Source organism: Chiroxiphia lanceolata, chromosome 3, assembly GCF_009829145.1.
Source record: "Chiroxiphia lanceolata isolate bChiLan1 chromosome 3, bChiLan1.pri, whole genome shotgun sequence".
Classification (NCBI taxonomy): Eukaryota; Metazoa; Chordata; class Aves; order Passeriformes; family Pipridae; genus Chiroxiphia; species Chiroxiphia lanceolata.
Window position 1 is genome coordinate 19,290,186 of NC_045639.1, and position 20,811 is coordinate 19,310,996.

The 20,811-nt window shown below is 39.1% G+C and overlaps 1 protein-coding gene across 3 annotated transcripts in view; it reads left to right on the plus strand.

The window, feature by feature from the left end:
- Window positions 1-1,924: 1,924 nt before the first annotated feature.
- The window catches only part of RAB3GAP2 (RAB3 GTPase activating non-catalytic protein subunit 2), a 45,111-nt gene continuing 26,224 nt past the window's right edge, over window positions 1,925-20,811 (plus strand). For 2 of the 3 annotated variants that reach the window (XM_032682178.1, XM_032682179.1), the window contains exons 1-8: window positions 1,961-2,130; window positions 11,342-11,409; window positions 14,628-14,751; window positions 15,835-15,916; window positions 17,916-17,963; window positions 18,068-18,143; window positions 18,291-18,392; window positions 19,440-19,539. In XM_032682178.1, coding sequence (XP_032538069.1) covers window positions 2,022-2,130; window positions 11,342-11,409; window positions 14,628-14,751; window positions 15,835-15,916; window positions 17,916-17,963; window positions 18,068-18,143; window positions 18,291-18,392; window positions 19,440-19,539 — 709 coding nt within the window. In that variant the 5' untranslated portion in view covers window positions 1,961-2,021. Of the gene's footprint in view, window positions 2,131-11,341; window positions 11,410-14,627; window positions 14,752-15,834; window positions 15,917-17,915; window positions 17,964-18,067; window positions 18,144-18,290; window positions 18,393-19,439; window positions 19,540-20,811 lie in introns of all 3 variants that reach the window. The other variant, XM_032682177.1, reaches the window with a different exon arrangement.

Here is a 20,811-nt window from a genome sequence, read left to right on the forward strand (position 1 = left end):
CTATTAAATTTACTCGCTAAATTATTCATTGCCTTATTTTATGCTTTAATTGGTATCTTGGCAGTTTTGTAACTTGACTTCTTTGTGTACAGCAAACGAGGCAGGGATATGACAGTCTTACACTGTGCACTTGTCTCTAAAGAAGATTTTCATAATGTGATGAAAGCTTCACTAAAGAATGATAAAACTCTGTGAATTTAATTACTTGCATATTCTTTATTTATTCACTTGAGATTACTAGTGACTGTGCATGTTACGGGTCTAAAATGGCATGAAATATGTTTTTCCTCACAGGCTTTACATGTTCAAGTCTTCAGTGTCATTATCCATCCCTTATAACAGTGTCTCAGCCTTTCCTACACCGTGACCTTGTTTTCGAATAACATAATTCCCATTGTTCCACAGCTTGGAATTTTATGCCCAATCAGAAAAACAGCATTCAGCAACTCTGTATTGAATAGCCACAGGATTATTCATCCGCTTAAATTCAAGTCTAACCTGTGTATTGCCTGAGAACCCAATCCAGCATGAAACTTCTTATTAAAAATCTGTTCAGTCTTAGAAGGTGTTTAAATGCCATCCAGAAGACCTAGACCACAAATCAAACTTGCAGAAGGACTTGAACCACTTGCTCAATCATTTCTGCTTTTAACTGCTCAAGACACACATTATTTTCTCCATCATCATCATCATCATAGCTAGGCTTCGCAAACAAAGATTTGGGAAGGACTCTACCCACATTTGCTACAAGTGCGCTGGTGGCTAAAGAGGCCAATGTGAGATAGACAAGTCTGGTTGCAAAAGGCACAACAGAAGGACTCCTTGGATGGTATCCAAGGACACATATTGTTATCTATGAAATAAAAGACACCTGTGTGAAAACAAGAAACTGAATTTTTATATTTATAGATATATAATAAAAAAAATATAGCAAAAATAAATACACATATATAAATATATATGAAATTTCATGGTCGACTAGGATCCATTTAAAAATTTGTCAAGTCTTGTGTACAGGGCAATTTGTGTTTCTTTGGGGCCCAGAAAACATTCCTTGGTGTTCTTCCCACACACGTTTTTTTTTTCCTCCTTGTCCTGAGGGAAGGTTTTTGAGGCTGAGGATCGGCTGTCAGCACTGTACTGATGTCACTCCACAGCAAATCTCACTCATCATAATCACTGCTGCCACTCCCATGCCTCAGCATCCAGAGGAGGAATAGAAATCGGTTGGCAATAAAACCATAAAACCTCTTTGTATTTGCAAGAGCAATTAAGATTGAAAGAAACCCTGTTCTCACTACCCACTGGAGGTGTTACCTATTCTTCACAGTAACATGGGTGTTTGGGGCCCTGCTAGTTCACCATTAGACCTGGATGGTGAAATTCGGCTGAGGGAGCTGGGATTGTTTACCCCGAAGAGGAGGAGGCTCAGGGGTGACCTTTTGCTCTCTACAAGTGCCTGAAGGAAGGGTGTAGCCAGGTGGGGGTCGGTCTCTTCTCCTAGGGAAGTAGCGACAGGATGAGAGGATATAACCTCAAGCTGTGCCAGAGGAGGTTTAGGTTGGACATTAGGAGGAATTCCTTCACAAGAAAGGGTTGATTAGACATTGGGTTGAACTGCCCAGGGAGGTGCTGGAGTCACGTCCCTGGAGGTGCCTAAGGAAAGACTGGACGTGGCACTTGGTGCCGTGGTCTAGTTGACACGGCAATGTTGGGTCGGAGGTTAGCCTCGATGATCTCAGAGGTCTTTTCCAACCTAACTGACTCCGTGAAACCCCATCAGCGCTTCTCGTTAAACCCCACCGCACTCCCCTTTAAATCCCACAGCACCTCCCGGTAAATCCCGCCCCCGCCCCCGCCCCTCAGTGACCGCCCCCTTCGCCCCGCCCACAGCTGCCGGCGCCACGTGACAGCTCCCGGGGCGCATGCGCCGTGCGCGGGTCCGCGCCGGGCCTGAGGGAAGTCGTGGACGGTTTCCGGGTTGGGCGGTGGCACCGGGATCGGGATCAGGATCAGGGATCATGTCCTGCGCCCTCGTCCCCTTCGGCCACTTCCAGGACCTGGAGGCGGCCCGCGACTTCCTGTGCCCGCACCGCCGCCCGGGCAGCGCCGCGGCCGGCAGGGATAGCGGTGAGTGCGCCCCGAGGTGCGGGGCCGCGGGGGCCCGGCCCGGCGGGGCGCGAGTGGCGGGGCCGCCCCCGCGGGGCTCAGGGCGGCGGGGCAAGCTCGGCCCTCCCGCGGGACTGGCCCCGCGCCGGCCGCGGCCGGGCGTGTCTGACGGCGAGGCCGGTGCCGGCTGCACCCCCTCGTCCCCGCTCTCTGAACCCCCCGCCCGCTCCCGGGTGACCGCGGTAGCCCCGAGCACTCGGGGTCGTTACCATGGTAAAGGCCCTTAAGGGGTGGGTGTCTCGCCACAGCTGCCACATCTTCACCTGCAAGGTCAGGTTTTCCTGATGTCCAGAAGTTTCAGGTGTCAGCCCTTACCCTGTGGTGTGAAGTTCTCTGGCCAGTGACCCCGCGTGCCTCGAACTTCGAGGTGAAAGTTGCAGTTGTCTGAAGATGCTCTTAATAAAGAATCACAAAGCCACACGTTGTGCATGCAAGGTTGTCTAATAATGCATAGTACACTTAAAGTATGCTAAAGGTTTAGTTTGGCAGCTTAAATTTAAAGGGAGCAGATCTTACAGCAACTACAGCCTGGAGCTGTGGACCAGGTCTCTCTTGTGTGAGGCTGAGCTGCCCAGCACAGAAGCTGTGTTCTCAGCAGATCCGTGCCCAGGACAGACAGCACAGGGAGTGGAAACAGTGTTTCTTGTCTGTTGTTACTGCCATACTGCGTTAACTGTGTACATATATGTGCGTGTGTATATGTATATATAAAAACTGTATATGCAAACTGTATCTGGAAACAGTATGGAAAGAAAGTGTTCGAAACGGTTAATGAGGATGCTTGTAAAAGTCCTCACAGCTGTCAACAGCTTTGAGAGAAAGCAGCAAGGTGCTTATATAAAAAGCTTAAAATGTCTATGGGGAAATTAAAAGAGGGGGAGATCAGAGGATGGTTTGTGTTGGAAGTGACCTTTAATCTAGTCCAATCCCCCTGCCATGGGCAGGGATACCTTCCACTAGACAGGGCTGCTCAAAGCCCCATCCAAACTGGCCTTGAGCACTTCCAGGGATGGGACATCCACAGCTTCTCTGGGCAACCTGTTGCAGTGCCTTATCTTCTTTGTTACAAAATTTCTTCCTAATATGCGATATAAATGCACTCTCTTCCAGTTTAATACTGTTGGCCCCTGTCCTGTCAAAAAGATGATACAACAACTGTAAAAAAAGTTTAAAAGGATACTTACTATATGTTCAGCTACTTAATTTTGCCACTAAAACTTCTCTGTGCAAAAGTTTTGGTAGAAAACAGTTTTCTGCTGCTACTTGTGCTTGTTCATTGACTCTGATACTTCTCTGAAAAATCCATGCAGGTTCCATATGGCTTTTCTTTTAGTATCTGTATCTAAAGGAGTGATTCTGGAACTGGAAGGTTCTTGTTAGTGTCTTGAATTCTGAAGATAAAAGCAAAGGATTGTTATGGGTTTGTGTTTCTAAAAGTATGTGCTGAAAGAAATTAAAAGGTATCTCTCATATTTGGTGGTACGTGTGACAGACGTTTTTATAAAATGTCTTTTGGATACTTTTGTTGGATTGGATTTGTCAAATGGCAGCTGGAAAAGGGGAAAATATTTAGTATGTTGTAAAACTGCCTGAGCTGGCAGAAGCAGTGATAGAAGCAAAGATGCATATTCCAAAATGTGCTATTCTGATATTTTAATGAGTGGGCTATATTCTGGACTATTTTTATATTTGCTCATTCAGTCATTGAGACAGAGTGTCAGAAGTGAGTGTTCTTCAGAATACTGCTCATTTAGATTTATTGACATTTTTTGGATTTGTGCCTGGGATTTTTGATACCACAGCTGTTTTCATGGTTTAGGATAAATGAGCATAAATACCAGCAAGCGAGAGTTCCCGAAGTGGCTTAGACACAGGATTATAACTTAGTGATTTTGAAGCAGAAATTCTTAGTGCATTTGTCCGTGACAGGGAGAAGTGCTGCTACAACTTGCAGAGGTATCTTAACTTAGAAGTAAATAAATTGTGGAGGTATCCTAAGTTAGAAAAAGCTGGGTTGGGCTGTGTGGAACTGGAGATTGTTTTCCCATTATGCTCGTTCCTTCAGTTCTGCTTTGCTGCTGCTTTGTGTCCCAACCAGGTGAGCAGCTGAGCTAAAGGGTTGCTTTGTAACTTGGGCTGAGATGGGAGGGTCTGGATCCTGCAGTTACTGCCTGTCTGGTGGTCTTGCACCCTCAGTTCTTGCTCTGATTAGAAATACTTAATTCAGTTTTTCATTCTCTCTTTCTTTACCTTTTCCCCCTCCCCCCACTAATATGTTCATTTTTCTTAGTAAGCAAGTGTCTAGTTGCATGGCAGTCCAGAATTGCTCCCTTTTCTCCTGGATGATTGTTGTGTACCTTAACTGTTCTATTGTTCACAAGGAAGGGCTCTTTGCTGTAAATAAAGTTTAAATGAGGTAGTGTGAGAACATGTGACAAATCTCTGCTTCTCATGTTGTGCACCAAGGAAAGAAAAAAATTTTGTCCAAGCACATTCTTCATGGTTTTGTTTGTGGTTTTTAAGTGCATATTGAACTTTTATGGCAGAAAGAACTAAGGCAAATATTTTTAACTAAGCAAGATATAAATAAATGGGTTTTAGTAGGGAATGCTTCAGTTAAAACTGTTCCATTGACAGAACATACTGTTTTAAAACAGTAGTTTAATAAAATTGCATGTTTAAAAACTTGAATTTTCATCTCCTTTTGTATTTTTACTCTCTAGGAGGAAAACCTAAAGAGTAGTTTGTTTTTACTGATAAGTTCAACAAAGAAAATATGTTCATTTTCTATGAAATACCACTTTTGTCCTAAACTGTGTTTATTTGCACATAACCAATTATATAAATATCAGTAAACACATGTCAAAGTTATAAGTTTTTTTTTTTATTTTAATCTGGAGGACTAGCACTTTTTATTTACTTTTTTTTTTTTTGAAGTTACACTGCCTTTGTATGGAAACTCTTGCTGGTATTTGAAAGTTGTAGTTGAAGGAAAAATGCTGGCTGCCTTAAGGAAATAAATGTATATTAAATATTTTTGTGTAACAAAAATAAGTTAATCTAGGTTGTCAATTTCAAATGTAATTTGAAAAGGCTAAATAAAGTGCTGCATATATTAAAAATCCGGATGTAGGTAACTAAAAAACAAATCTGTATTTCTATTCTAAGGGAACTTGAGGGTTTTTTTCCCTTGCTTTGAGCAGGTAAACATTAAAAAACATTCAACGGGAGAAAAAGATAATGGAAAGCATCCTATCAACCACAGCTTCACTGAATCTTTTCCTGCAGGCACCCAGTTTGTCTAGTTTGTGTAAAGGATATACTTGTCTGGTAAACTGGGGAGGAAAATAAAAGGTGCCCTCCTCCTTTGAACCTTGTGTAAAGTCAGTTCTGCAGGTGCCTGTTCCTTGCTCGGTCAGTAAACACTGGAAGGAAGGGTTCATGTGCTTCTGATTCAATCATGTGTTAAAATTGTTAGTCATGCAATGCTGAAATAACCTGACAAATGTTTTTAGGCTGCTTGAGGTGACCATTCATGTACAATAAAAAAGTAGCTGTATTCTGCTTCACAGCACGTATTAGAATAACAGGTGCTGGGGTGGATCTTACCTCACATGGCTTAAATAAATAAGCCCAGTAATACAGAGTAAGTTGGTTAAAGGTGCTTCTTATGGATTTGCCATATCTTTATTCTCTAGAAAAAAAAAATTGCTTTGAATGCTTTTTCGTATTTTAGTGAACAGGACTAAAAAAGCATGAGAATTTAAGATTCTTGGAAAAAGTAAATGCTGCTAATAAGGCACAAATCCTCTGTGGATCCTGAGCCTAGTGGTACCTAAGTGGCTTTGAAAACTGCTGCTTCAAATGTGCAAATGCTGGGAGTAGGAAGTATTTGCATCATATTTAATTTGACAGCTTGCTGTGTTGAAGATGTTTTGGGATGCCTGTTGGCTAGATCAGAAAACAGCTGTAACAGTTAACTCCATTATACAGCTATCTGTAATAAGGCAGACATGTGAACAAAAAATCCATCTTATTTGCAAGATGTAATAGAGCTTTGCAGGCATAACAATTTTAGCATTTAGAAATTAATGGATATTTAACTGAAAAGAGCAGAAAACAGAGCAATAAAGACAGATAACATTTTCTGTAATCTTTATAAATTGAGGAATTTAACTGCAATTTATTTGGAGTGATGTGTGTCTCTGTTCCTTCAGTAGACTCAGCTTGAACTGTGTTTTGGAACATTTGATAGGCTTGATGACAGCAACTCAGTGACATAGCCAGGTAGGACTGCTGCTAGATATGATTTGGAGGTGTTAAGGCAAAAGAAAAAAAATCAGTACTTTCTTGATGTTTTTCGTTCCCAGGTGTTTTTATCTCCCATTACCTAAATGAAATGAATAAGGAAAAAAGCCAGCAAAACCAAACTTGACCTTGGGGATTCCTAAGCAATGCTACCTGTATCTATGATAGTGACTCTGTGCTTATTCAGGGGAAGAAAAAAATTGACTCCCTGATTTGGGGGGTTGCTCAGAGTTATGAGGCATCACTTTGCTGCTTCTTTTTATGGTAGAAATGATGACTTAAGCCTGTCAGAGAAACTCTTTTCCAAAATCCTGCCCTGTTACATTGACACCATCGTGCTCTTCAGCCTATTTCCTCTAAACAGTGTGTTTGGAGTTGTGCTTGTACGCTTGGCCTTATCTGGATCAGCTAATTTAATTGAGAAATATGGAAGGCCAGGCTTTTTATTTCTGAGTTGCCAACGAGGTTACAAAGAAAAAATTACATTACAAAGTCAAATTCTAGATTGCATTTAGCAATAGAGTTGTTCTTAACTGTTTCTGTATCAATCTTATTGAATTTGGTATATTCCTATATTAGACTGTTGTGACAAGATCTTTTCTATTGCCTCATTAATCAGATCCTCCCTCTCCAGATGGTATTATGTACATTTAAGATTCCTTTCTTTCAGTTTTCACATAAAATATCATAAGAATACTCACTCTGCCTGACCACCTTAAAGAGGAAAAAGTACTCAAGTGGTTCTTTTTGAGATTAGAGAGCTAACTTAGTTTGAGTGGTTTGGGTTTTTTTTCCAATTACGAATATCTGAAGTGATAAGAGAAAACAAATGTAATACTAGTCTCAAAAGAGGCAAAATAGCCTAATATATTTGTCAGTCCCCACAGTGGAGGAGGTTTGGGAATAAACAGCCTGTGATTACTGAACAGCAAGAAGATTCTAAACTATTTCTAAAATTCCTTGGCCTGAAGAGAAACTGTTTCTATTTCTTCATTAATTATGCAATGCAACAGTATCAGAATTGTAGTAAATGTACATAGAACAAAAAAATCTGCAACTCTTGCACTTAAGCAATCTTTTCTTGAGCTATTACCTATTGGTTTTTTATATTCTTAAAGCATGGATGGGAAACAAACTGGAAGATCATAAATCCAACAAACTACACACTTTTAATTGCATGTGTCCAAGCACGTCCTCTGATAACCTACTCTGTAGAGCTGGAACATAGATGTGAGGGCAGGAGGAAAAGGCTTCTGCTGCCTGCCCCAGATCCCTTCTTGCTCTGGAAGGGAGGACAGTGGCAATTTTCTGTGTTCAGATATATATTCTGTAATCTGGGGAGAAAATATTAGACTGAGTAAAATCATCTTTCATCTTGAGTTTGACCTGTAAAATGCCAGTTAGACCTCATTGGTCTAGATCTGTTGCTATTGTTTATCTCTCCTCTGTCCTTGTCTTTTAAGCAAAACATGCCTATCAGTAGAAATTGTTCTTGTGGGTATTAAGTTTATGATAAACATGCTTGAAATGCATTTTCTTCTGGATTAACATCAGTGTTGCACATGTGCAGTGTGTAAACCGACTGTGAAGTTTCAAATGTGCTAATGGAGTTTTAATGCTGTATGCTTTAAAGGATTAAGTGGTTCTTGTAGACCAAATAGAATGGACTTTTATTTTTACAATCTCTGCAGTAAAGCAAAATCTGGAATATTGCTGCTGCTTTATCCCAGTAGGGAGAACTGTTTATAAGACATTTACTACTAGTAAGAGGTAGAGATGAAATGGAAATACAGATTTGTGCAGGAAAGTTTAATTTTTTTAATTTTTTTTTTTTTTTCCCAGTGGGAAACTGGAAAAATAGACATGTTGCAAGTGAAGAATTGTTTAGGGCTTGTTTAGGTATTGATTTCTAGATAATGCATTACATTCCACAATTGCTAGTTCAGATCTGTAATGTTACTAAAGGGGTATTTCTTAATCTTCATTGTATCAGAACTTGGACCCCGTGCCATCTCTCACTTGACTGACCTTATCAATTGCTGGTGGATGGGAAAGTCTCTGCAAGCTGACAGTGTCCATGGAATATTTTGTAATTCATTGGCACAGGTGAATAACTGTGTGCTTTGAGTTCCTGAATGACAGTGTGTCCTCTGTGCCTCTCTGTCCATTGTTCCAGAGATGGTTGTCTATTGTTTAATACCTTGCTTCAGTAGCCATTGCATAGGTGAGGTATCTAAATAACATGAGTAAGAAATCAGTTGTAATTTCATTTCTTCTTAAAAAAAGAAACAGTATATGGAAAGACTGGATGCAAAGGCTTGAGAAATACATATGAAAGTGCATGCAGGGGCAATCTATCTGATGTGGAGGATGGACATGAAGGAGGAAACTTGTAAACCCTGGTAAGCTGGAGGAGGTGCTGGCTTTGCAGAGCAGGTCACAGCTCCAAAAGATCTCTGCAGTTTTGTCAGTAGAATGGTGACTCACCATTATGTAATTTTTCCATCTTTTTTGGCTGACTTAGTATCACCTAAGGAAGATGACAACAACCATGAAAGTGCAGCTGTTCTCAAAGAGGCAGCCAGAGTTCTCGCAGATGAAGTTTGCTGTTGTGGGTGTTCAGTCTCAGAACTGAAGTGGCTGATGTTTCTCGGGAATGTTGGTCTGCTCTGTGCCATAGGGCCAGCATTGGTCCCTGACTGTGTTCCTTGGATATGGTTGTGTTTCTCTCTGGACTGTGGCACGCTGACAGATTTCTTTCCCTCGTGAGTTTTATAGGAAGGAGATTTTGTTACTGTCTGAGATAATAAAATGCAAACACTAGTAGAGTTTTATTAGGTATCTTAAAACTAAACATTGAAGTTAGCTACTGTTTTCTTCTTGTGGTTTATATTCAACAGTATCTGCCATAATTCTCATTTGTATGTTTATATTTTTACGCTGGAAAATTTTCAACCTCAAGTACAGGATGAGACCGTGACCCTTGGAAACTTGTTGCTTATATAGCTATGCCTGAAATAACCATGCTGTTATATCTGTATTGATGATGATGCAGTAAAACTGTCTGACTCATCCATTTTGTAAATGATACAGACCTTTTAATTTTACAAAGATTATTCATGGAGTGGGCATTTTGTCTTCTGCAGTCTTGTGAAATACTGTCTTGCTGTTCTCAACAGCATTGGTAGAAAGTTTGTTTCTTAAGCTAAAATATTTTTTCCAAAGATTTTTTCAAAGATTTTTGTCTTCATTAGTCATACAAAAGTTTTAAAATCTGCCTATAAAAGACAAAAACCAGATTTCTGTTTCATTCTACTGTACACTGTTTTGTTTTTCCTTGCTTGGTGGTAAAGGAACTAGAGTTTTTAAACCAAATAAGATTGGAGTGGCCTTGATACAAGCCTTTTTGTCTGTACTGTTTGACCATCCAAAATGGTAAAATCTTGCTTGCTTAAAACTAAATTTAAACTAATTTGAGGCATATTTAAACTTCTTAAGGTCAAATTAGCCATGACAACAGTTGATGGAAAAACTTGAAAGAAATCCTTGGAAAACTCTTGAAGTCTTATTGGTGTTACTGCTTCCATAGTGCAAGCTGGATGGAAGTCAGTCCGTGGCCTTTCTACTCGACTACAGTGATGCTTGTTGATTTATTGAGGGTCCCAATAATGGTGGTGTTTGAGAATTGTATATCTACTACTACTAAATGCCAGTGGCTGTTAAATTCACATCAAGTTCTGTATTTTTAGGTGAAAAAAATTCAGATTTTTTATAAGGCTTCTACATTCACTCTTGTAAGACAACTGAGAAGTTGACCTGTCTCTATGAATCTCTTTTCTCAAGTGTTTGAGGTATTTTGTAAGGTTGTCATTTCTGAGGTTTCTGAATGACATAATTGAAACTGATTAATTTTCCTGTGTTGTCTTGCTAAGACTTGAATAGCCAAGGATCTTGTGCTTGTTTTCTCCTCAGAGGCCATACCTTGAGTTTTTGCTTTGCTTTGGTGGTAGGATCTGCATTATTCTGGGCTCAGATGTTTTGTGGTCACAGATGAATTTCTGTGTACAATCATTCCCTTGTAAAATGAACTTATGTTGCTGTTGGCTGGTCCTGTAATTGACTTAAACCAAATGAAAATCCACATTATGAAAAGGAAAGTACTATACTTAAGTATAGAAATACTATCTCTCATGAAATGGTACATTTGTGGTTCTTGTAGCGCGTTACAGGTTCTCTTAGTAAAGCATCTGGGGGCATATACATAAACTTCTGAGGGGTTGGAGGGAGCCTGTTGTCCCTTCTCCTTTTGTAGCTGCCTAATATGTACAAGATGGGGCTCTTCTTGTCTTTGGAGTAGTAGAAATTAGATAAATCAAGCTAAAGCTTAGATTTTTCAATGAGGCTTTAGGTCTCTGTACCTGCTGGAGAGGGTTTTTGCCAAGTGAACACTTAGGCTTCCCCTTTGCCCTCACTCTTCACTTCAGCTTACAACATAAAACTACAAATAGATCTTGGGTCTCTTGAAAAATCTGAAAATTGAGAAAGCACAAATTTAATTGAATAATTTTTTTAGTAAAGTGCAGAAAGGCCCTGTTGAAGGATCAGTGATGTGTTGTCCCAAGCACTGTTTGCTGTAAGTGTCAGAAATGGAAGTAAATAAAATACAGAGAAATAAGACAGCCCTTTGTACCACTTCATGGTTCTTTCTGTAGGACTCATTTAGTATCTGCTATAAACAGAGTTATAATGCATTGGTGGGGAAAGAAAAATGACCACCAGCAATCATCTTAATTGTGATTTGTTTTGGTTTGGTTTGGTTTTTGCCTATGCTGTATGCATGTTACAAGTCTTTTTTCCCTTAAAGCAGGCAAATCAACAAGCTGGGAAGATGGCGGCTGGGGAGCCTGGAATGAAGCAGAGTTACAAGAACCTGTAAGTTCATCTAAATGAGTTTTCATTGCTAACTTGCCTATTCTAGAAACTGTTCCACAGGTTTGTGTGTGTGATTTATTTTTTTTTTCTGCTATATAGCTATCACCTAGGCAAGAAGCATCTCGACCTGTGTTTTAAGTGTGACTGCTTTTTTGTCCCTTGCTCCTGTAATTGTTTCTAAATATAGCTTGGATGTTACCTATTGTGATATTCTTGTATTCTGTGGCTTTTTTCTCAGTAGAGTATACACACATCTTTCTGTGCTGCTGCAGCTGGGGACATCTCTTTTGTCCTATAGCTAGCCAGAGACAGTGGGGCATGGCAGTGAAGTTGTAATAATCTCTCATGAATTAATAAAAATCAAAAGCTACTCAATCAGGAACCGCTGGCACAGACATCTTCCTAAAGATCATGTAATACTCTTTTTATGTTGTCATATGTGAATGGTGTCACAGGAGGGATTAAGCTACATATGTGGAACAGCATAGTTGCTCTTTAAAGGGGGAAAACATTCTTCTGCCCAACTAGTTCAGCTAAGAGCAGCATGGCTTGTCTGTGAATTGTTTGTAAGACTGAGACTTCTAGCTACCAGCTGACTTGAGATGTTAAAGAAGCTGTCTTTGTAGAAATCCTTTGCAGCTGAATGAGTCATCTCAACAGAACTGTTTGATTAAATCCCTCTAAGAGCTCATGGGGTAGACTGAGGAATCCAGACCTCACTGTGCTAACAAAATGCTCTTATCTGCTGTCATCATGTCAGTGGGCAGGAATTATGCCTAAGGAGTTGGGCAGTATCCTTGTGATTGCTTATTTCAGCAGGGAAACAGATATTTCAGCTGAGGTGACAAGTTGAGCATGGTGTCGCTCAGGGATGAATCGCTGACACTGATGTTGGGAATGACAAGAGTATAAAAAGTTTTAAATAGGATTGTTACTCAACTCCTCTACAATTGCCATGAAATGAGTGTGTTTCTCAGGCCACATCTTTGTTAGATGTGCTGTAATGTGTATAACTTTCTGAATGAGGAGAACAAATGCTTGTTTTTTCTACTTCATGTTGTAATTTGATAGAAGCAGCAGGTGCTGCTAAATTGAAATTGTTTAAATTTCTGCTCTTTAATTGTCACACTCTTCCAACGGGTAGTTCACACCCTTCCTGCTGAACACTACATCCTCTACTTACATGTTTTTCTCTAAAGTCACTAGTGATTCCAGGTCAAACTCTTCAGAAGGAGTTTGCTGTCATACACAACAAACAGGTTGTTCTGGGTAGGAGCATATAAATATGTGAGTCTCTGTCTGAACACACAGAAAAATGACTGCGTGAGTCTAGCACAGAGTTGAGAATTATTAGTATAATGTAACAATGAATTCCCTTGTTAAGGCCTTTAAATCTTAATTTGTATTATGGTTGGCAAAAAAAGTAATTGTTTCTTGGAATTGCTTGTCCCCTGACAAGTATCTCTTTCATGGAACATAACTTCTGAGAAGGTATTGAAAGTGGAAAAAAGTTTTGGGGTTTTTTTCCATAAGGTGTTCTTTTGTGGAACTGATTAGCTGTGTTGTACGAATGATGATGTTGATGTCTTTTCTTCAATGCTGATTTTAATCATTCTGGTTTTCACTTTTGAGGAATTTGTTTTGACAAGTTCAGTGCTTTTCTTGTTTTAACCCTCAGCTTATTTTTGTCACTAATATGAGGTGGCCGTGTTTTATGTCTTTAGATTTCAAGTTCTTTGTTTATGTTTACAGATAACTTTAAATTTTCTGTCTGAAATACAATTTTAATTCCTTTAAATCTTTCAACAAACCTTTCATTTCTGTTTCTTTTTCCTCAATTTGAAAATCATGCCATTAAAAATTAGTACATGGTTTTTGCTTGTGTGTTTTTGCACATAATACATTTATCTCTGTCAGGAGGAGTTAAAGTTGTCATGAGTATCTCAGTCAACTTCACTGCCTTTTTGTAAAGTCTTGAAAAATGCCAGTAAATAGGGAGTAATTGTTGCTATAGAACTTGACATACATCAGCAGACAAAAATGACATGAAAATAGGTTCTCCTCTTGCACAAATTGAGAGTGTGAACAAAGGTAGTTAGCAGAATGTTTGAAGTGTGCTAATGTAGACTTTATGATGCATATACAGGGTATTACTCTGTGCACAGTGACCATTTTTATGGTACAACCTTATGAAAGGAACTAAATACAATGAATAGCTGATTAAGAGCATGATATGCAAATTATTCTTACTGTTTGGTGTTCATTTTTCTGCTGGGAGTAAATTTGTATGTTTTCAAGCAGGTGCAACTTTATTATAATAGAGAATAAACAGTACAGATCAGAAAATGATTGCACTGAAGTTGTTGGGGTTTTTATTTGTGCATAGCTGCTTTGAAATGCAAGAGGATGGAGTAATGTTTTTTGGAGACAGAGAAGGACATAGGATTGAATGTGTGGCTATGGAAATGGGGTGTGTGGTATCGGGTAAGAGGATGGATCTAAGGATCAACTCTGAGACCTTGTAGCACTTCACTCAAAACCTGTTACTGCCTGCCTTTGAACTGTGGTTAGCAGGAGCTACTATGAGCAAATATTTGGCTTGTTACTCCAAGGAAAAAAGATGCAATTTTTTTGCTTTTATACATGAGGATGGTATCTAAGTTTTTACTTACTCATCATTATAGCATTAAAACTTGGCACCACTTGGTTGGGATTTGTTTCATTGTGAAGTTACTTTGTGGAAAGGCACCTGATACCTGTTGCATGTTACCATGAGGCCTTAGTGTGAATAGCACCTTAATTACCTTCTTCCTATGTGCATGTGTTTACTTAATGCTGGTCAGTGTGTGAGCTTGGATAAATTGTTCATTTTGAGTATGGATTGTAATGAGAATAACTCAAGAGATTCTCTCCTGTCTTTAATCAATAACTGTAAAACTTTAGATCTCGTTCTCCTCACGTCTCTTTGAAAGGAGAAGATTTTGAGGAGTAGAGCTAGTGATGAATACTTCTTTGTTTTCTGCTTTGTAAACACACAGAATTAGTGCAGGGCTGATGCTTTTCTCGTGACTTTTCATGCAAGGTGGAGTTGTGTGACATGATAAATAATAGTCCATTTAGTGCTGCTATGGAGGGCAAGCCAAATTGTTGTCATGAGTCTTGCAAGTTCTTCTGTGTTTAAAAATTATTGCATACATTGACTAAAGCTTTACCTGTAGGAAGAAGAGGAATCTAATTCCAAGAACCAGAGAAATTACTGGCTTCAGGACTGTGTGTTGTCCTTGTCACCAACAAATGACCTGATGGTAATAGCTAATGAACAGAAAGCAGTCTTTCTAGTGCGTAAGTATACCTGCTGCTAACTATGTGTTCTAGTGCACTTTATAGGAACCAGGGCAAGATTTGTTTCCCCCACCCCCATCTGCTTATGACCAAGTCATGACTTCAAGAATTTTGGAGTGTTTTATAATTTACATCATGCATTTTCTAGGTATTGATTGGCAAGTAAGTTGATTTGGTTTTGCCTCTCAGCTATATTTTGACCAAGAACTTTTTTATCATGTATAATTCATTTGCACTATAACTACCCAGTTGTTTGAGATGTTTAAAGATATTGACATTAATTTTGCTCAATAAGAAAAACAAAACTTTTGTGTTAGTTTTAGCCATTAAGAAATACTTGACCTTATTTTAATTTTCCCTTGGAAAACATGACCCACCTGAACCAGTGTCACTTGGAGGAGAGAATATTATTGTGAATTGCTTTTGAGATTTCCACCTTTGATAGAAAATTCTTCTCCATGTTGAATAATGGGTGGCTTTATATTTCACTCCAAAGTAGGGCTCTGGGAACTTTTAAAGGTACCTCCAGCTGCTGTTTACATACGTGCTATTGTCTGGGGTGCTGGTGCTATTAACAGCTGCATTTGGTGGCACGTGAGCATGATGAAGAGAAACCTCCTGGTAAGGGGAATATTAAACCAAAAAACTGGCTGTTGAAGCTCAGAGTTGCATAATTGGGCAGATTGCATGGAGTTGTCACGCTGCGTTGTCATTCCCTGCAAAGTTGTGTGTTCCAAGCCTGATGTAGACTAGTTGCTAATTTGTCACCAAAAATGAAAAGATAGCAGTACTACTTATAACGTTCTTATTGCATCAAGCACAAAGAAGTGATTCAACTCACTTTGCTGGAGAACTGCCTCTGCTGAACTGCACAGTGGCAGCTGTACCACACAGTGGCAGAAGTGTCCCCATGTGTCAGGTTCTTTAGAAAAGTCATTAAGAATGTCTTGTTGCTTTTATGATTTTCAGGGTCTGTAACTGGTACTTAATCTAAGTGTGGTAGGATGTATTGTACAGAAGAGAAGGATTGTGAGATGCAAAACATTACAGTTTTATGGATGGTGTCTTTATTCTTAATGGCAGCTAAATGGAAGCACAGTGACAAGGGGAAAGAGGAAATGCAATATGCTGTTGGCTGGAGTGGCTCTCTGAATGTTGAAGAAGGGTAGGTGTTGAAATGCAGCTGTGATTAAAATGCTTTTTTCATGTTTAGCATTAGTAAAATGCTTGGTACTTGTGCTTTTTTTTTCTTTTTTTTTTTTTTTTGTCTGAGTGCATTAGTGGTCTTATGTATTTTATTGTTGGAAACCGACGTAAAGTAACCTGGGTGATCAGAAACACTGTGTGCAAAGGTCACTCATGCATTGTGTGATGTCTCAGGACAGGCTCATACAAATTAGAAGAAATGTTCTCTGTGCAGATCAGTGTATTTGTGTATACTTTAGGCATTTTAATAAATCTGGGTTATCATACTTTCTGTAAGTTCTTGTCCTAGTAGGAGAAAAAAAGAGTATCCTTTTTGAAAAATCTACTTTTATAGTAGAGAAGAAATTTTGTTGGGGGTGTTGCAAATGGAAATGTGTGAAGTTGTTTTAGAAATACTTCTCTTCATTTTCAAAACCTCAAGGAATTTTAAAGTCATCTCTCTGATCAAGAAATGGGTTTGGGCTGTAAGTCATTGGAAAATTTGCTTTGATCATGTGTTTGGCATTTATACAATATTTTTGCTCAATCTCTCTTCAAACAACCAGAAAGACCCTTACTTGAATCTCCATATGGAAGAAGATTTTGCACTTTGTTATTAAGTTTGCAGCCTTGAGTTGCTGTTTGCCTTTGAATGTGCTCCCTATTGGCTTCAACCCTCTGTTGTGCTGCAGGAGGTGTTGACTTAATCAGCTTCTCTCCAATCTGTAAAAATCATAACCCTTTTATAAAACTGCTGCTGCTACACATTTGAACTGTTATGTATGTGCATCTTTGAATTTGTGGGTTTTCTCCTCCTGTGCTACCGCTGCAATTACCCTGACATCTTTTGTTAAAAAAAAAAAAAGAAAAGAAAAGAAATTCTGTTTGAGAGTTTGTTTTTCGCTGCTGTTACAGCCCTGAGGGACACTTCCATTCAGAACAGGTAGCTCTCTATAGATAAGTGCAGTTATATTCACTACATTTTGATTTATTTTTATTTATTGTTCTGTGGAAGTGTAAATATGTCAATTACTGTCAGATTGTCAGAAGACTTGACTTTTTTTGGTTAATTTTGTTTGTTTTTTTTCTTTCCTTAAAGTTACCTACAATGTTCTGTGGTGGCTAAGCTTTGCTATTGGTAGATGAGATTTCACCAAGATAAATAATGTTGCTTTGAGGATGTAATGGAATTGCAACTCATCTCAAACTTGCATTTAGAAAGCTTTCTCTAATTGTATAGCCTGTTTATCCTTGGGGATTGGAAGTGACCTGAAATGCAAATAATAAACAGTAATGTGGGCATTTATGCTTTAAGTGCTGTTTGGGGTGTCATCTTGAATGTATATGTTGTTTCATAAAACCTCTGTACTACTTCTGTTTCCCCAGACAGTGTAAAAGTTTATACCATGGTAACAAGTAAATCTGCTTGCCTTCTGCATGCTTTGCCTGTCGTGCACTGAGCATGCTTGGTTATTGCATTATCTGGGAAGATCATATTAGTTCTTCTGATGCTCTCAAATTATAAGGCAGTGAAATGCAGTGGATATAAAGTCTACCTAATTGCATAATGTATTAAAAAAATTTATTTTGATAAGTATGGTTCCGTTGAATTTTTTTTTTTTAAAGTGGTTATTCTTGGTATATTGTTATAGATCAGAAAAAGTTATTTACCCTTAGGTACCTGAAATTTAACTGGAATCTACTGAACAGGACTGACAGAATAATCACTCTATGATTTACGAAAGACATCATTAGCAAGGTGTAATTAGCACTCAAGCAATCTACTTGGGCATTCTTGAACTTGTAATTGAAAATGGCTTTAAAATGGACTTTTTTTTTGCTTCTTACTATGAATACATATGATGTGCTGCATTAATATATTATTAAATAATTAAAACGCTGACTTGGCAAGATCTCTTGTGTAGAGCAAAATTACAAAACTGGAGAAAACCTCATTAATTTTATCTTTCTGTTTCTAGTGAATGTGTGAGTAGTGTACTGTGTATTCCACTGGCAAGTCAGAAGAGGTAAGGACTGACATGTATATGCATCACTCGTCTCTTTACGTTACACTTTTATACCCGGATAGCTTAGAACAGTTTTTAACTTCCAGTCTGTCTTTGTGAAACAGGAGTTCCACAGGCCGCCCTGACTGGACCTGCATTGTGGTTGGCTTCACCTCTGGCTACGTTCGTTTTTACACCGAGGTATGTTCCCCAGCATGGCAGGCCACGAGCAAGATGGTGTCATAAACATCTGTGTATTTTAAACTTTTGTTTCTGCAGACAGTGCTTTTTGCCTTCCCTAAGGAAAAGGGGCAGAAACGTTCATGCTTATTATTCTTTCTCTCCTAGAGCGGAGTACTGCTTCTTGCACAGCTTTTGAATGAAGATCCTGTCCTACAGCTAAAGTGCAGAACCTATGAAATTCCCAGACATCCTGGTGTCACAGAACAGGTTTTGTCAGATTATTTCAAAAGCGAAGTGGCAGTGTTATGGGGTATGGAAGGGAGTCTTCTCTGTGAATCCTCTGTGTCCTTTACCAGTTTTTGATGGGATGGACAGTTCCTTAGAACAAGAGACTCTCGACTTCTTGTTCTATGAAGTATTCATGCCTGTATAGTTTGAGGATTCAGAATGTCTTTATTTTTTGGAGTATTTTTCTCTGTAATAGCCTTGCAAAAGAATCCTTCATTCGTTTTCTGTTTATTCATCTGTGAGCACAAAGTACAATAATGCATTGATGGAGGGAGCAAATGTTACGTGACAGGTGCCAAGAGCTATTTGTACTCATTCATAAGAACTTATCTTAATTATTTCACAGAGAAGATGGCTGAAAATTAAAAAATATTTATAGGGCTAGGAACCTGCATGTAATTCTGAGTATTTCCTGCAGAGAAGGTTCTGCAGAGCTCAGGCTATTTAGTAAAGAATGCAGCTTTCTTTTGCCCTTGGCTGAATTGGCTTGCTTTATGCAGAAAATTAATGAAGTTACAGAAATTTCCAAGTTTGCTTTGTACAAATGCTCATGTGACTTAGCGTGATGTTTTTGGGATCAGTTTTAAAATACAGAAGCATTAAGGAATTTGAGTCTTCAGTTTGTATCAGCAGATTAGCATCTAAGTGCCCAAGTGGTAATTCAGTGGCTACTCCACTTTCAGAATTTGGCTCTTACATTCTAGAAGAACCTGTTTTTCTGTGGCCTTCACAAGCTGCTGTAACTTAGGCGTTTACTTCCGTAAACGCCGTAAAGTATATTAAGCAAACAAGTTATTAAAAGAAGATAAAAATATAAAACTATGTGCCTAAATAATTTTTTGGACAGTTTAATACTGACTTCCAGTAGTTTTGCCCTTAGTCTGTTGCCTGTGGTTTGTTAGATATTAACTCTCTGGATGTAATCCTCATCTCTGTGTAGTTAATAGTATAAAATATCAGAAAATAAGCTCTTCCAACAATAACAGTGATCTATTTTTTGTCTCTGTTCTCTTATTTTTTCCACAGAATGAAGAGCTAAGTATTTTGTACCCAGCAGCAATTGTGACAATTGATGGTTTTAGCCTCTTTCAGTCCCTTCGTGCGTGTCGCAATCAGGTAGCAAGAGGTACGTTTAAGGGGAGGGGTTTATTTTTGACTCTGTGAATAGTACCTTATGGTATATGAAGTTTACTTAGGTTAAATATCAAATCAAGGTGGAATTTAGGTCTTCCTTGCTTGTCCATCTACTATTGACACCTACTGCATACAGGAAAATTTCGTCCTTTACCAAAAGAGTTGTCCGAGTAGTATTGACTGCCTTGTACCTGCTCACCATAACACTGTACACTGTTTCTGGCTGGGATAGAGTTAATGTTCTTTTTAGTTGCTTGTGCGGGGCTGAGTTTTGAATTTGTGATGAAAACAGCACTGGTAGCATACCAATGTTTTAGCTATGGCAGAGCAGCACTTACACAGTGTCAAGGCTTTTTTTGTTTCTCGCACTGCCCTGACGGTGAGCTTCACAGAAACTGGGAGGGGACACAGCTGGGACAGCTGACCCCAAATGACCAAAGAGATATACTGTAGTGTATGATGATGTGTCAGATGATAAGAGCTGGGAGAAGAGAAGGAGAAAGGGAGAACCTTCAGGGCTATAGCATTTAACTTCCCAAGTAACTGTTATGCGTGATGAAGCCCTGCTTTCCTGGAAATGGCTAAATACCTGTTTGCTGATGGGAAGTAGTGAAGAAAATTAATTATTTTGCTTTATTTGCATGCTGTCTTTATCTCAGCTCACAAGTGTTCTCCCTTTTGTTCTTCTGACTCTCTTCCTCATCCCCATAGGAGGAAGTGAACAAGTGACTGTGTGATGCTTAGCTGCCCGCTGACATTAACCCACAGCAAACTGCTAAGGTGCTTCTTAGCATGTCATGGTGCTGATTTCATTGTCAGTGGAATGCTCTTCTTCCCAGTAAGGACTTTATTGGAAGTGATAATGCTGTGATGATTTCAGTAAAGGTCACTGCTCTTTGTGTTCATGTCTAAGAGCTTTGGATACCTGGTTTGATTGTGCAGACTTTGATCCTGTTCCTTTAGTACAGTCCCTGTTCATGCTCTAGTTTGGAAACAAGGTCAGTTTTCAAGCATGAGAGGAGAACTATGTGACAGTACAGTGTGGTAGATGGCACAGGTATGGTGCTGTTACAATTTTGCATGATAAATCCTTAAACAAGTGCTGTTGCTGAATTGTTCTCCTGAATTTCCTGATGATTGTTGTCATTGAACTTCAAATTTGTGAGATTCTTGTTTCCCCTCCAGCAAGTCACATCAGCAGACAATCATGAGGGTGAACGTGGGTGGGAAACACAATGGATCAGCCAGCTTGACAGCTGTCCTG